This window comes from Sapajus apella, unplaced genomic scaffold (genome assembly GCF_009761245.1).
Source record: "Sapajus apella isolate SASKATOON/1434 unplaced genomic scaffold, GSC_monkey_1.0 scaffold51, whole genome shotgun sequence".
Taxonomy (NCBI): Eukaryota; Metazoa; Chordata; class Mammalia; order Primates; family Cebidae; genus Sapajus; species Sapajus apella.
This window is the reverse complement of record NW_022436991.1, coordinates 6,395,821-6,413,588: the sequence shown is the minus strand read 5'-3', so window position 1 is coordinate 6,413,588 and position 17,768 is coordinate 6,395,821. Positions and strand designations below refer to the sequence as shown.

Genomic DNA, 17,768 nt, shown 5'->3' with positions numbered 1-17,768 from the left:
ATAAGCCAATTAAACTCTTTTCTTTATAAATCACCCAGTCTCAGGTATTTCTTTGTAACAATGCAAGAACGGACTAATATACTTTCTTTCCTTTTCTCCCCCAACATCCAGTAAGAGCCCAATCACCTCAGTGGCCAGCTTCACTTGATTTCGCTTCAGTAAACCTTCCTGAATTTCCTGGAAGCCCTCTGGGCTGTGTGTTGCTATCTTGGGTGGTGAAAAGCAATTTTGCCCCTCTTTTCGTTTTTTATTTTTAAACTTCAGCTGCAGAAACCACCTGATTGAAAATTGCAGACGAATCCTCATCCCACACAGGAAAAGAACTGCTCGGAAAGTCCGGCTTACCAGCTAATTACAGGCTTCTATCAGGGAGTCATGGCAAACGCTAAATTGCAGGTCAACCTTACTTTTGCTATGAAGTGTTTGGAAACATGCTAATAAGCTGGGTTTTGCATCCTTGGCCTAGAGGTGACAGCTCTTTCCCTCAGTGGACAAATAAAGCAGGTTAGAACCTTATGAATTCGAGTTCAGGAGAACTGTAGCTTTGCTGAGATACATACTGGCTTAAGATTCCAGCCAGCACCCTTTATGTAAAATTCCACCCTAGCTGGGATTTCCACTCACAGCTGTGGTTCTGAATGAATGAGCAATAGAAATATCTGGGGTACTTTGAAAAAATAGCTACTTGTAGACGCTCAGTGCCTCAGCCTAGTTCAGTTGCTTTAGAGTCTCTGTGGGATGCAGTACAACCACTGGTAGCATTTTAAAGCACCCAGTTAATTCTAAGGCACAGCCAGGGTTGAGAATCCCTAATTTAAGGGGGCAGGGAGGCAGCGCTTCCTTCTCCAGAAAGAATATCGGCGCATTCTTGGCTCACTGCAACCTCCGCTTCCTGGGTTCAAGTAATTCTCCTGCCTCAGCCTCCCCAGTAGCTGGGATGACAGGCATGTGCCACCATGCCCGGCTAATTTTTGTATTTTTAGTAGAGACAGGGATTCATCATGGTGGCCAGGCTGGTCTCGAACTCCTGATCTCAAGTGATCCACCCACCTTGGCCTCCCAAAGTGCTGGGATTACAGGCATGAGCCACCGCAGCCAGCTATTTTCAATAAGCTTTTAACCAGAGGAGCATGAACTTCCAAGCCAGGGTCCCAAAACTTACAGAAGAGAAGCAGGTCTTCTGTGCATGGAGAGCATAGGCCTTGTCTGATGGCATCAGCTGACCACTGCCCCTGCGGACAGTTGTCACCTGAAGTGCTCTGGGTTGAATAAGAGACGTATGGGGGGTGCGGTGTGACTACCCTTCTAGTTTGAGCCTTATGTGGTGACCGTATGGGATTCAAGGAATTCCAAACAAAAACCTCTGCAATGATATGCAAAATTTTCCATACTTCCATGTACTTTTCTGGGGACTTGCATCCAGAGCTCTAATCACAATCCCTGAAGCTCTGTCATACTGCCAATCCCCAGAATAAATAACCTCAGCTTCTATCATACTGCATCATGCAACATTATCTAATGCAGTTATTAAATGTAAAAAGTTAAGTCCATTTGGATTCATATTGGCCTGAAGGCAATGAACACATTCACTGTTAATTAAACCAAAGCAAGTGTCAGCGTGGTATCCATGGAATGTCCCAGTAACCTCCGCCAGGACAGGGATTAGGTCTGTTTGTTCACTGCTCCATTCCCAGAACTTGGAAGCAGTGCCTGGCACAGAAGGTGTTCAATACACCCTTGTTGAAATCATGAATAATGTTTTAAAGGAACAGAACCCTCTGTATGTGGATATTGTTTGTGTGAACAAGGAAAAAAGTGTGGAATGATACACAGCAGCACATTAAAGCCATGACTTCAGGGAGAAGAAACTGGAAAGGGGAAGGCATTAAAGGGAGATATTAGGCCTAAGCCGGGCATGGCGGCTCATGCCTATAATCCCAGCACTTTGGGAGGCCAAGGTGGGCGAATTGCTTGAGGTCAGGAGTTTGAGACCGGCCTGGCCAACATGGTAAAACCCCGTCTCTACAAAAATTACAAAAAATTAGTCTGGCGTGGTGGCATGCACTTATAATCCCAAGTACTGGGGAGGCTGAGGCATGAGAATTGCTTGAGCATGGGAGGCAGAGGTTGCAGTGAGCCGAGACCATGCCACTACACTCCAGCCTGGGCAATACAGTGTGACTGTCACAAAAAAAAAAAAAAAGAAAAGAAAGAAAAAAGGGATTCCACAGCAAGAAAACATTCGGAACTAAACAAAACTAGATGAGGATGTGAGGGAGTGAGTGAGGAGGTGGTAGCTGCCCCATGGTGGGCGGGTGGGGAGCTTGGGAAGGAAGACATTAAACTTTCCTTTTACTAATAGTTAATAGTTCTAGAGTGCTTACTGTGGGCGGCACAGTGCTCAGCGCTGTGTTTATTGATCTTACTGAATATAAATAACAATCCTGTGACGTGTCCTGTATTGTTATCCCCATGTTAGAGATGAGAAAACCTAAGCATGCAGATCTTGCCTAGGGCCACCAAAGTGGGTGAGTGGCAAAGCCAGGGCCCAGACAGCAGCTCCCCAGCACAGGCACATAACCCCTGTTCTCCTCTGATTCTCTGTCCTTACACATCTTTTCAATGTGTCACTCATTATAACACATGTGTGCTATATTTATCACAACATTTTAAGTAAAATATGAAATGTCAGGGCTTTCCAAGTGGGCTCTCAGTTTCCCCTGAGGTCGTCACCTCATCTAAGCTTACAATAGGAGGTCCCTTATTCTTAGCAGGGACTTGGGAAAAAAGACTTCATGTTTTGATCTGTGTCTTGGTTTAATATATGGTAGTTCCCACTGCCTGCCTGCCAACTGTTTAAGGATTCAGGAGTGATTGTCTTCTGTGTTGGCCTGAAACCTAGGAGAGAGTGAGGCCCTTGTCTATTTGTAACTGCATCTGGACAGCAGCCATCACAGATTGCATTAGAAGGGATCATTATATCTGCATAGGGCAGGCATCCGCTGATTCAGTGTAGACTCGATGGGTGACAGGCCTTGAGAAAGCCCAGAACCACCTTCCTTTGAAGGGGTCTCAGAGGATAGACATTTGCAATGTTGGTGAGAAGGGGCAATAAGCTTATGTAGGGGAAATGGGAAATGTTCCATGCAAGGGTTTTTCAGCCATGGCTTGATTTCTTGGGAGACCTGGAGCCCAGGGTTCTAGAGCAGATCTAAACAGAGGAGAGCTTCCAGTTACCCTGGAGAAGGACGTCTCAAAGGAGGGTGTCAGATCCCCAAAGCCAGCCCTCCCTGGGTGCTTGAGGAAAATCCCTTGATATGCAGAGCTAGCAAGACCAGAGCTTGAATCCTGATTCTATCAGCTTGAGACTTTGTGTAGATTGCTTGGGTTTTAAGCCTCAGTCCCTAGATCTGTAGGTTGAGGATGATAATATCAACTTGACAGGGTGGGTTATGGTAAATATTAGCAATGATACAGGGAAGTACATACTGTAATTAGAACACAAGAAATGATAACCATTACTCCTACCAACTCGATCCCCACTGTGGTGAGTGGCTTCTACTGTGACTCCCAGTGGTTTCCACCTCCCACCCTTCATGCCTTTGTGTTATCCCTTCCTCTTGAGTGGGGGTTGGACCTAGTGAATTGCTTCTAGTGAACAGAATATAATAAAAGTAAGAGGATGTCATTTCCAGTATCAGATTACAAAAAGACTCTTCCTTGCCATTCTTTCTCCCTCATTTGACCACTCTGATGAAAGCCATGTTGTGAGTTGTTCTATGGGGAAGCCCATATGGCAAGAAATTGAGGAAGGTCACTGGTCAACAACCAGGAAGGAACTCCCCAGTTCAACAGCCTTCAGGGAACTAAATCCTGCTGAAAACTGTGAGTGAGCTTGAAAAGAGATCCTCCCGCAGTTGAGCCTTCAGATGAGACTGCAGTTCTAGACAATACCTTGATTGCAGCCTTGTCAGAGATATTCAGACAGAACTATACAGCAAAGCTTTGTATGCCTGGATTTCTGACCCACAGGGATGATGAGATATAAATGTTTGTTGTTTCAAGCTACTAAATTTTGGGGTGATTTATTATGCAGCAATAAATAACTAATATACTCTGGAAATAATAGATTAGGTTATACCCTGGAAAAATAGACTACATTCTACCAGGCAGTGGCACGTGAGGCCTCTACTTAAATACTATATCCTCTGAGAAGACTTTCATAATCCCTTTCTCTGAGTTAGGTGACCCTGTTTTCTCATATGCTTCTCTTATTTGACTGTAGGAAACTTGAATCATCACCACCATCATCATCAAAACCAACACATAGTGAGTACTTATTATGTACCAAGTATATTCCAAAGTCATAAGCCATTTACTATTCACAACAAACCTAAGCCACAAGTACTATTATTGTTCGCATTTTGTAGATGAGGAAACTGAAGCTCAGAGGAGGTAAGTAACTTGCCAAAGACCTCAGTTATTACGTGGCAGTCTGAGGAAATGTGGCTCAAGTCCACATTTCTAACAATTATATTATAGGGCTGTAAAAGTCCTGCCCAAGTTCATAGATGTTAAATGGGTTCAACCTCATGTAGTTGAACACCAGACATTAAGTTCTTAAATATAACTCTCTCTAAATGCCTTCTGTCTCTAGGACAGTAAGTTGAACATGCCTCACCTGCAGTTCATCAGGTTTTGGAATGCTACCTACCTGTAAACACTAAGCTGGCATTTTCCAGTTCTTCTTGGGGAACTTTGAAGCTGAAGGATTCATTGTAGAAAGGATCAATTGTGCCTCTTAAGAAGGATGTCTTCTTGGTTTTCACAAGTTTGAGTCCATGCACCAGCTGGATTTTCACAAAGGGGTCTGAAAATTAGATACAGCATCACAGAATGTTAGAAATCATGAAATCTAATTTGTCCAGTCATTGATCCATTCAACCTCCCATCCATCCATCCAGCCATCTTTTCATTCATCCATTCTTCTATTATCCACTCATTCAACTTTTCATTCATCTCAGACCATCCATTCATCCAGCTGTCCATCCATCTTCCCATCCATCTGTCAGTTCACTGATCCATTCATCATCTCACCATTCTTTTATCTACCCATTTTCTATCCATCCAGTTTCCCATCTATTTAACAGTTCAACCATCTATCCATCTATTATCCAACCATCATTTTTCATCCATCTGCTTATCTGTTTATCCCTTTCCTTTTTCCTTTAGCTAATATTTGTTGAGCTCCTGCCATGTGTCAGCATTGTGTTTATTTTACAGATGAGAAAAAACTGAGGACTCAAGGTGAGAAATCATTTTTTAAAGATCTTGCTGGCGGAGACCGAACCAGACTCAGAGCCTGCCCTGGCTTTCTGTCTGTGGAAACCCATTATCATTTCAGTAAGCCCATAGCCCATATACAGGAGAATAGAGATGGCAGAATTATAATTCATCTTTAGATCATTTTACATTTTACAAAGGGATTCATGTACATTATCTGATTTAATATTTGTTTAAACAACTTATCAAGATGAATACCATTATTATGTCAATTTTTGAGATTGAGAAATTGAGGCATATAGAGGTTAAGTAACTTACCCAAAGCCGCATTATTTGCAAGCCACATCATTTGACTCCTCAACCCTTAATGATTTGATTATACTGACTCTCCCATTGCGGTGAGTCTGAAACTCTTCAGTCTTAATACCATTGCCCCCACTGGCCCTTTCTAAGCCTGTTTTCATAATATGGTTTTTGAGAATGCAAAGTGTCTTCTAGCTGTCACCTGATTGCAAAAGTAATTTATTTTAGCTATTGCACTTAGAGAAGACAATAATTCCACCACTGAGCTGAAGAGACCCCTGTGACTACAGCTGCTTTCACAGTAATGTCCTTTGCTGTCATGGGAGAAGCAACAGACAGATGGAATGGAATCTGTTCCCTTCCATTAAAAGTCATGTTTGAATGGTTTTTGCTATAATGTACACACTTTAAATACAAGTCTTTTCAGAGCTGGAATTCATGAAGATTTATGGTACACATGAAATGAGCTGGGAAAAAAAAACCTCAGGGTGTGTCCTCTATACTCACTGCTTAGAATGCATAATCGGGTGAACACAGTGGCTCAAGCCTGTAATCTCAGCACTATGGGAGGCCAAGGCGGGAAGATCATGAGATCAGGAGTTCGAGACCAGCCTGGCCAATACGGTGAAACCCTATCTCTACTAAAATTACAAAAATTAGCTGGGCATGGTGGCACACGCCTGCAGTCCCAGCTGCTCAGGAGGCTGAGGCAGGAAAATCACTTGAACCTGGGAGGCAAAGGTTGCAGTGAGCTGCGATCGCACCACTGCACTCCAGCCTGGGAGACAGAGCAAGACTCCCACTGGGGAGGTAGCGGGGTGGGAAGCATAGTCCATGCACGCTATCGCCACCTGGAGGATGGCGTCTTTATTGCAGGAATAGCATTTGGAAAGGCCAAGTCACTTCCTTGGGTTCAAAGACGTAGGTTTCCAGTAGTTATTACAGCTGGTCTCAGTCAACTCTCCAATTCCAACAGGGTTACTAAGATGGCATCATTTACCTGCCTCATCCTGAGATGAATAATGTTCATTCAGGATGCAGAAAAAGAAAACCGGGTCCCCCACACAAACATAGATACCTCACTAATAAAGTGAGAGAAGAAGGGAATCACACAGTACCTGAACCTTGGCTCACATCTGTCTGAAGAAGTTGCTTGGCTCGGATGACATCAACATTCAGTCTGCCAGCACTTGGGAGATAATTCAGTGACAGAAGCAGCTCCCCCAGCTCCACTTCATTCTGCAGAGAAAGGAAATAGGAAGTTGCTTTCTCCTCTTACTCCTTTTGCACCCACCATGCAAGAAATTGACTGCAGCAGCTCACAAATGGGTTGCTGTGAGTGCATCAACGGACAGAAGTGTCTCTATGTATGACTTCTTTTCATTTCTGCCTCCAATTATTGCGGTCCATCTATCTCTGAGTTTTTTCCACTCTTAGATCAATCAACAGCAACAACAATAACAACAAAAGCAGCAATAATAAAAAAATAAATAAATGTTACACTGCCATGTATTACACTAAGTGCTTCACATGTAATGACTAACCTTCTAATGAAGTATTAACTGTTTAACAGATGAGGAAACTGAGGCTCATGGGATTAAATAACCTGTCTAAAGCCACAGCAAGAAAGTGGTAGAGCTGGTACTTAGACCCAGGGAGGCTGATTTGATCCCAGACACTCTGACGGCATGGGATACCTGGGAGGTAGAATGCCCTGCAGAGGAACTATCTGAGTGAAAAATCTGTTCTTAACCTCTAATCCCCAACAGATCCCACACTTCTAACCTCACCATAGCAACACTCGGCACAGTGACATCCCTGTTGAAGAGTACCCATCCCCTTGATGTCAACTCTATCACACTGTGGAAGATTCACAGAACACCTAAGCGCATGACTCTATACTGCCAAAAATACCTAGAAAACAGGAGGTCTCCTACTTCTCTGTCCCTTAACAAAAAACAACATATTGTAGAAAATTTCAACTATATACAAAATAATAGACTAGCATAACAAATCTCCATCTATCCATCAAAAATTTGTAATGATTATCGACATTTTGCCAAATGGTGTTTCGCCTATATCCTGACTTGCAAAACATTTTAGCTGAATATTTTAAACTAAGTCCTCGACATGGTGTCATTTTACCTGTATATACTTCAGAACGCATCTTTAACTGAAGGACATTAAAACAAGCATTTTAGTGTGGGAAATTTCCAATCATATTCAAAACCAGACGGAAGAGTATACTCCATCATCCTCATACCCCAACATCACTCAGCTTCAAAAATCTCATCCATGGTCAATCTCCATTCACTTATACCCTCATTCCACTCCCCATATTCCTCTGAAGTAACTCTTAGTCATTATATTATTTATAATATTTCAATATGTATCTTTAAAGTGTAAGATCCCTATCTATCTAATCTATTCATCTATCTCATCTATCTATAATCTCTTCATTTATTACCTATCAATCATCTATTTATCTATGTCTATTATCTATCATTATCTATCATCTATGTGTCTATATATCTATGTATCTATGTATATTTATCTATCTTTCATCTCTATCTTTTTTGGTGTCAGTCATTTTCAGCAAATTAATGCCAAATGCCTAGCACAATACCCAGCAGCTCTAGAACAATGCCTAGCACATAGCAGATACTCAATAAACAGCTGCTGGCAGGGTGAACAGTCAAGCCAAAAGACTCGTGTACTAAGTGAGTTAGTCCCCAAACAAACAAGAAACAACCTCGTATGTTAAATCAGAAGTTGCAAACAACCTGCAGGTTTTGTTTGCCCCACATCACATTTTAACTTATAATTACTTGCTAATTATTATATAATTCAAGAATCAAGCTATTTCACATTTTTTTTTAAATCTGGATTTCCTGCCTTGCTTGAAAAACAGGAAGATGTAGTAACACCAGCATTCCCACCAGACAAGTGACAAAGAGTCCTTACTTGACCAAACTTTAGTCAGGCTCTTACACCTCCTAGGCCCATCTATGTACCACCTTGTAAAATCCAGTTTCTGCAAAGAACCCTGCTAAGTCATTTCAGTAAGAAACCCTCGCCCGTTATCTAATCAGGTTTCTCTCTCTCTCTCTCTCTCTTTCTGAGACAAGGTCTCACTCTGTCACTCAGGCGGGAGCAATGGCATGATCATAGCTCCTTGCAACTTCAAACTCCTGGGCTCAAGGGATCCTACTACAGTAATCTCCTGAACAGCTGGGATTACAGGTATGTGACACTATGCCTGGCTAACTTTCTTTTTTAAGAGATGAGATCTTGCTATGTTACCCAGGCTGGCCTTGAACTCCTGGCCTCAAGTGATCCTCCTGCCTTAGCCTCCCAAAGTGCTGGAATAACAGGCGTCAGCCATCATGCCCAGACAGGTTCCTCATTCTCTGTCATCCTCTAGAAAACGTCTGATCATATGTCATTGAATAATTTTTTCTTTAACCCAACATCTGGCCACAGAGCAGTGCCCCCTTTAGATGAGACCTGCCCTCTTCACATCATACCTCATCTGTCCACTTTCGCCCCCTTACATTCCTGCTGCCCTGCCCTGGGTACCCACGTCTGCCGATTTTCAAAATAGGAATGGTCAACTCAGTGTCTTGAGTAATAAAACAAGTTCACACCCCTTTCGAAGCAGTTGCTAGGGGTTTCCTGCTGCTTCTCAAGAGCTTGGAAAATGCGGTGTCTTTAGGGCATGACCCTGCTGACTCATCTATTCTAGTATGAGCAATGCTGAGAATTCGGCAGGAACCCAGGCCATCCACATCCTCCTGGACTTCGCTCCTCCCAGGTGTATAAGTCACAGTGACATTTCCCTCCTTTTAAAAGCAAGTTTACTACGTACCAGGACTGGGGATACATCAGTGAGACCGGTCCCTGACTTTATGGAACAGAGACTCCTGTGAGGGAGATAGACAGCACACAGATTTTTGATTTCAGGTAATGCTAAGTATTAGAAATAAAAATATAGCAGGGTGACAGAGAGGAAGAACCTTTCTTGGGTGATGGCAATATGCTATATCTGGATTGTTGTAGCCATTACGTGTGCATTTGCCAAAAACCAATGAACAGTACACTTAACATGTACATGTTTATTATATGTAAGGTCCACCTCAATACAATTGATTAAAAGGGGAGGGGATTTGAAGTAAGCAAATGCGGCAAAATATTGCCGACTTATGAAATCTGTGAGATGGATACACAGGTATTAGCCGGGCATGGTGGCATGTACCTGGCTACATGGGTGTTTGTTTTATTGTTTTATGTGAGAAATATTCCCATTAAAAACATAAAATAAATATGAAAAAGGAAAACAAGACAAATTTGGCAGAGTCAGAGAATGGATGGGGTTCACGTGGGAGTTGCCCTTTCAGTTGGAGTATGGGCCAGGGTTTCTCTGAGAGGCGAGGTTTGAACAGAAATGCGGGAGGAAGGAGGGATAGGGACTCATGGGGCAGAGAGAACAGCAGGTGCCAGGGTCGGGATGGTGGGAGGGAGGAATAAACCTGGCGTCACTCAGTTGGTGTGTTCAATGGAGGAAAGCAAAGGCCAGTGTGGGTAGAATGTGGCAAAAGATGGATTCTAGAGACGCCTACAGGAGCCAAGGCAAGCCGTCCGGTGGTTGACCCCAGGGGCTCTGCCCAATCCTGGCAGCCCTCACAGAATTGGAAGGAAGAGGTGAGGCCATCTTCTGGGCCCTCAATACCTAAGAGGCTCTCATGCCCCCTCTGCAGCCTTCAAGTGTGGATAGAATTGTTCCTTCCCTTCCCTGGGGCCATTGATCGAAGTTTCAACAAGCCACTTCCTGGAGTTATCCTTGTTCTAAGAAGGCTGAGTGTTTTTCATCTTAAGAAAGCAAAGCTCTTTTACACCTCCTTCCCTTTGCGGCTACAAGCCAGCTGTACTCTCTACCCATCCCATTCTCAATACACAGCGTGCACATCGTGGCTTTCAGGTTGTATTTTTCCAAGGAACCATTCCCACTGATCCGGCCACTCTTTCTGTCTGCCTCATCTGGGGAGTGATCAATTGGTAACACTGTTGTCTGGAGTCAGGGGAGCAGTTGATAGAAGGTAAAAAAAGAGGGCTAATTGTGCAATAGCAAAAGATTCATTGATTCATTTAGCAAACGCTCATGTCACAGTTACTAGGTCCTACGCACTTGGGGATGTCACGATCATGATCCTTACAACAAACCTTTACGGAGAAATCACCATAGCCCAGGCCCCGTCCTAGCCACTAAAGCTGAATCAAATTTCTTTTCCTTAACTCCAGAAGCTTCCATCGTGCAGTTGAAAGAACTCAAGCTTAGAGAGCTTGAGCTGCCTGACTTGCTCAAGATCATGTATCATAAACAAAAAGAACAAGGTTCAAACTCAGCCCATGGTTAACTCTTACACAAGGTTTCTGGTGATTAAGCAGCAATCCCAGACATCAAGCAACTGACCATCTACTGGGGGAGAGCAAGGAAGACATAAAAACAAATCGAAATTCCAGGGGCTGCACACCCAGTAGGATGGCTGTAATAAACACACACACACAAACACACACACACACACACCCATAACAAACAGGATGTAGTGAACAAGCACCCTGTATACTGCTGGCAGTAATGAAAACTGTACAGCTTCTTTGGTAAACAGGTTGCTGTATGGCCCAGCAGTGCCATTCTTAGCTGTATACCTGAGAACAGGAAACACGTCCACACAAAAACTTGTATGCAGATGTTCATAGCAGCACTGCTCACAACAGCCAAAAGTAGAAGCAGCCTAAATGTCCATCAGCAGATAGACAAACAAAATATCACCTATCTATGCAATGGCAGATTATTCAGTCGTAAAAATGAAGCATTGATACAATGTAGAGAAACCTTGAAAAAGTGAAAGAAGCCAGACACACACAAAAAATCACATATTGTACGATTCTGCTGATAAAATATCCAGAATAGGTAAATCCATAGAGAGAGAAAGTAGATGAGTGGTTGCTGGGATCTGAGGGGAGGGGGAATTGTGGCGTGACTGCTTAACGGATACAGGGTCTCCTCTGGATTATGGGACTGTTCTGGAATTAGAGGTGATGGTTGCATACCACAGAGAATGTACTAAATGCCACTGAATTGTATATTTAAAATGACTACATTTACACGATGTGAATTTCACCTCAATTAAGAAATAACTATAGGGCTCGAGTATTGATCAGCCATATAAACGAGACCCAAGACAGACCGAAGCACAATCCATTCTGGGAGGGACATGGTCAATGAAGTCTTCACGGATGGGGAGGCATTTGAGTTAAGCCTTGATAAGTAGGATTTGGTCCAGCAAATATTGCAGAGAAGGGGCCCCATACAGATGGAACAGAATGAGGGAAGCCTTCGCTAAAGTCCCAATACTCTTTGTTGTATTGTGATCCTGGATTTATTAATATTATTACATAAAGGTTGATATGGTTTGGCTGTGTCCCCACCCAAATCTCACATTGAATTCCCACATGTAATGGAAGGGGCCCAGTGGGAGGTAATTGAATAATGGGGGCAAGTCTTTCCTGTGCCATCCTCGTGATAGCGAGTAAGTCTCGTGAGATCTGATGGTCTTAAAAAGAAGAATTCCCCTGCACAAGTTCTCTCTCTTTGCCTGCTGCCATCCATGTAAGATGTGATTTGCTCCCCTTGCCTTCTGCCATGATTGTGAGGCTTCCCCAGCCATGTGGAATTTTAAGTCCAATTAAACCTCCTTCTATTGTAAATTGCCCAGTCTCAGGTATGCCTTTATCAGTAGTGTGAAAACAGACTAATACAAGGGCCAAGTAACTTATTATTAATAATAAAGTTGGCTGGGTGCAGTAGCTCATATCTGTAATCCCAGCACTTTGGGAGGTCAAGGCAGGAGGATTGCTTGAGGCTGTGAGTTCAAGACCAGCCTGGGCAACATGGTGACACTCCCCTCCATTGCTACAAAAAATTTTTTTAAAAAAATAGCCAGCTGTGGTGGTGAGTGCCTGTGGTCCCAGCTATGTGACAGGCAGAGGTGAGAGGATTGCATGAGCCCAGGAGTCTGAGGCTGCAGTGAGCTTTGATAGAGCTTGGGCAACTGAGAGAGACCCTATCTCAAAAATAAATAAATAAATAAAGTAGCCAAAGATGGTTAATAATTTGGATGTTTGAGATAAATTTGTGAGGATTCGCCTTAGGAACAATAACACCGTCACCCATTTACATTCTTGGTTTGTTGCTGTCGTTAAGTGTGGAAGACAATACTGGTTTCTCCCTTAGAACAGGTGTGCACTTGGCCACTTAGGAGCGGATGACGCCCTCCCCACTTCTACATCAAATACATTTTAAAAAAGAGAAATAGAATTTTTCGCAAGCATTTGATATTTCAGAAATTACACTGCGGTACCCATTGAGAAATTAGAACATTGGCGAGATTTACATTTGAGAATTATTGCAGCAGTCCTTTTTGGCCAGGCACGGTGGCTCATGCTTGTAATCCCAGCACTTTGGGAGGCCAAGGCAGGCAGACCACTTGAGGTTGGGAGTTCGAGACCAACCTGGCCAACATGGTGAAACCCCATCTCTAATAAAAATACAAAAATTAGCCAGGTGTCAGGGTGGGCGTCTGTAATCCCAGCTGCTCAGGAGGCTGAGGTGGGAGCATCACTTGACCCAGAAGGTGGAGGTTTCAGTGAGCTGAGATTGCACCACTGCACTCCAGCCTGGGCAACAGAGCAAGACAAAAAAAAAAAGACTAACTATTGTCTTGAATGACATATGATGAGCGACTCCATAATTTTCAGGGCTTGGGGGCCTCAAAGCCTTATCCTAACCCAGCTCTGGAGAAAACGGAGAGTCAACATCACATTCAGGACCTCTGCCCCAGAATATGTTGTACGGATGAATAACACCATTCAGTCAGATATCATAAATGTCAGCGGTAATAATCAGTGAATAAAAATGGCCCTGTGGGGTTCCTGGAGCCAGAGTCTTCTCAGTCCTTCCCTAGAAGTGTCTGATGCTGCATCTAAAAGCTGACCAGGGCCAAACATAGTGGCTCATGCCTATAATCCCAGTACTTTAGGAGGTCAAAGTGGGAAGATCAATTGAGCCCAGGAGTTCAAGGCTGCAGTGAGTGTTGGCGGTGCCACTGCACTCCAGCCTGGGCAGCACAGCAAAACTTGGTCTCTAATTTAAAACAAAACAGAAAAAGCTGACCAGGAAACAGCTAATAAGGAGCTTACAATATAGGAACAGAAAGCAGGACCATCTAGTCCAGCAGCTCCTCAGCTTGTCCCTCTTAGGAAGATCATAAAATAAATGGTGATCTTTACAGATATCCATGGCGTGCTGCGACATTCAACTTGCATCAATCTGGGGTCATTTCGTCCTCTCTCCTACCACCTCCAGGGACATTTGGCAACATCTGGTGATATTTTTCGTTGTCATAACTGGGGAGTGGGGAGGGTATCTGCTACTGGCATCTAACGGGTAGAGAGAGGCCAGGGATGCTGCCTGTCCTACAAGATACAGGACAGTCCCCTCAACCAGAAATGGTCTGGCCCAAAATATTACTAGTGCCAAAGTTGAGAAATCCTGAACTAAACCTATCAATCTAGGGCTGACTCAGATTTTTTTAATACATAATTGCACCTTGAACAAAATTTTAATAGGAACCAAAGACTTGGAACTTTGAGTATAAGACGAGTTCGTCAGGTGCAGTGGCTTGAGCCTCTAATCCCAGCTACTCAGGAGGCTGAGGTGGGAAGACGGATTGAGGCCAGGAGTTCAAGGCCAGCCTGGGCAATGTAGCCTTCCCACCTTCCATCTCTAAACATTTTATTTTTAATTAGCTGAGCATGGTGGCATGCACCTGTGGTCCCAGATACTCAGGAGGCTGAGCCAGGAGGAATGCTTGAAGCCAAGAGTTCCAGGCTTTAGTAAGCTATGATTGAACCCCTGCACTCTAGCCTGAGTGGCACAGCAAGACCCTGTCTCTTAAAAAGGAAGAAAAGTCTATTCACTACCTCTGCTGAGTTTGTCTTCAGTCCCCTCTGGACCTGAAGAGGCCAAAGCACCAGCTATAAGCCAGAGCCCAGAAAGATCCAGCTAAGATTTTCTTCCTTCCATTATCACCTTAAGCCATTCTTCTTCTCTGCAAAGTAGACACCCAAGCACCAAATACAAAAATCCTCCCAGAAAGTGGGCTCAGCCCTCCCAAGGAAAATGGATTGCTTGTTTGGGAGGATCTCCAACTCTATGAAGTCTTCCTTATCCAAATTTAGTGAGGTAAGGTTGGAATGTCAGAGCTGAAATAAGTTAGATCAATACTCTAATTTTCTAAAAGAAAACAGCCATGCCATTATCTCACTTCCCTGTTTATTTTATTTATTCATACATTTATTTATTTATTTTGAGACAGAGTCTTGCTCTGTGGCTCAAGTTGGAGTGCACTGGCATAGTCTTGGCTCACTGCAGCCTCTGCCTCCTGGGTTCAAGTGATTCTCATGTCTCAGTCTCCAGAGTAGCTAGGATTACAGGTGTGTGCCAACACACCCAGCTAATTTTTTTATTTTTAGTAGAGATGGGATTTCACCATGTTGGCCAGGCTAGTCTCGAACTCCTGACCTCAAGTGATCTGCCCTCCTTGGCCTCCCTAAGGGTTGGGATTACAGGTATGAGCCACTGCACCTGGCTTTACTTCCCTGTTTAAAACCCTCCACTCAGAATAAAATCCAAAGTGCTCGGCCTAGTCAACCACAGGGTTTGTCAACCTCAGCACTATTGTCACTTTGGGCTGGAGCACTCTGTTGTGGGAGCTGTCCTGTGTATTACAGGAAGTTTAGCAGCATCTCTGGCCTCTACCCACTGGATACCAGCAGCATCACCCCTCTCCCCAATTGTAAAAACTCAAAATGTGTCCAGATATCATCAAATGTCCACTGCGGGCAAAAATCACCCAGTTGAGAACTAATGGTCTCCAAAAGGATCTTTCTATAGGATCAAAATGATCTGCCTACCTCTGAGACCTCACCCACCAAACCCCTTCTGCCTTCTTTCTATTCTTTGAAAATATAAGATCATACCTGCCCCAAAGCTTGAGCCTGCTTTTCCCTGGGAATCTCAGCTCAACAGTCACCTCCTCATCTAAGCTTTCCATGAACACTCAGTTGAAAACAGCCCTTTGCCTCCATCACTTTCCACCACACCACTTTGTTTATTTCCTTCATGGCACTTGGTCCTTACCTATTTTCTTTTTCTCCATGTGTCTACTACTATATTCAAAGCACCAGGAACAACTTCAATCCAGATGACTCCAAGATCAAGCAGTGCAGCCCCCAACACACAGGCTGAGCTGCTACCACACCACGGGCCGACAGGGTCATCAGCACGATGTTCCATTCCCTGTCCTACCCAACCCCCAGAGAATCTAAGCCAAGACAGGAGAAGGAACTGGGTGACAGGCCCACTTCTACCTTGTCCCTTGTGGAAGCAATGTCGCAAATAAACAGTCCTCATTTCCTTTCTTGTAAGAGCCTGATGAGCTTAATTTGGTCGAACCATGTGGAGTGGGCTAGGGAGAACCGAAATAGAAGATCTGTAAATTACTCAGATGAATCCAGCAGCCGGCTTGGGCAAATGTGGCTTGGCTCTCTCTCCTCTCTACCCAAAAATTCTCTCTCTCTGCAGATTTTCAACACAGTTAATTTCTAATCAATAAAAAGGAAATCAAAGAAATCTATCTGGGACAAAAGACATTTTCTGGAGAAAACAAGAACTCAGCTCTCCTCCGACAGGTTTCCTTTGAAGTGCTTCTCGATGGTCCTTTTGCTCTCTCTCACCTAGAAGACGGTCTCAGATGTGTGCACACAGCTTTTAACGAAGCCCAAACACAGCTGCTCTGTGCCTCCTTACGCTTTTGTTCTCATGGGTTAGTTAAAGCCTAGTGTCTCTTAATCTGCCACACAAACAGCGTTAAAAGTAAAGCGCTGGTGTTGGCGGTTGGAGTTTGCTTTTTAGAAATGGATTTTTTTTTTTTTTTTTTTTTTTTGAGACGGAGTTTCGCTCATGTTACCCAGGCTGGAGTGCAATGGCGCGATCTCGGCTCACCGCAACCTCCTCCTCCTGGGTTCAGGCAATTCTCCTGCCTCACTCAGCCTCCTGAGTAGCTGGGATTACAGGCATGCACCACCATGCCCAGCTAATTTTTTGTATTTTTAGTAGAGACGGGGTTTCACCATGTTGACCAGGATGGTCTCGATCTCTTGACCTTGTGATCCACCTGCCTCGGCCTCCCAAAGTGCTGGGATTACAGGCTTGAGCCATCGCGCCCAGCCTAGAAATGGATTTTTTAAAAAGCAAACTCCAACCGCCAACACCAGCACTTTACACGTTTCATCAAAGGCTTTCCTTTTTTTTTTCTTCTCTTCACTTTCTGTCCTTGTCAATACACCAACCCTGTGTTTGCGTAGCTGCATTGACAATACAGGCACATTCCGAAATACTCTTTAAGTAGAAAACTTAGATGAGAGGAGAGAGGATGAAGAGAAGTAGGTTAAAGGGTACAAACATACAGTCAGCGAGAAGGAACACATCCAGTGTTTGGAGCTGGGCACAGTGACTCACGCCTGTAATCCAAGCACTTCAGGAGGCCAAGGTGGGAGGATCACTTGAGGCCAGGAGCTCAGGACTTTGGCCTCAAGTGAGATCCCATCTCATTTAAAAAATAATAATAATAAATGTTCGATAGTAGAGTGACTATATTTAACAAAAATGTATTGTACTAGAATGATAAAAACCCTAAATATCCTGACTTGATCACTATGCATTATATATGGACAAAAATGTCATGTGTATCCCATACATCTGTACTAATAAAAATATATAATAAAACTAAAAGAATTGCACACATCACACATACTTTTTCTATGTGACTATCTAGACATCACAAGTATCATTATGAAAGTTCACATATAACATTCCATTAGGCTGAAATACTATATTAACCATTTTCCTATTGCTAGATACTTAGGGATTTTTTGTTTTTGTTTTTTGAGACAGGATCTCACTTTATTGCCCAGGCTGGAGTGCAGTGGTGCAATCTTGGCTCACTGCAGCCTCTACTTCCTGGGCTCAAGTGATCCTCCCACCTCAGCCTCCCAAGCAG

General features: G+C 43.6%; 1 protein-coding gene across 4 annotated transcripts in view; it reads right to left on the bottom strand.

The window, feature by feature from the left end:
* SYT17 (synaptotagmin 17) overlaps positions 1-17,768 on the bottom strand; it is a 97,563-nt gene that overhangs the window by 29,106 nt on the left and 50,689 nt on the right. For all 4 annotated transcript variants that reach the window (XM_032242821.1, XM_032242819.1, XM_032242820.1 and 1 more), the window contains exons 6-7: positions 6,705-6,825; positions 4,715-4,870 (exon numbers count right to left, since the gene is read on the bottom strand). In XM_032242821.1, the coding sequence (XP_032098712.1) occupies positions 4,715-4,870; positions 6,705-6,825 (277 nt within the window). The remainder of the gene's footprint in view (positions 1-4,714; positions 4,871-6,704; positions 6,826-17,768) is intronic.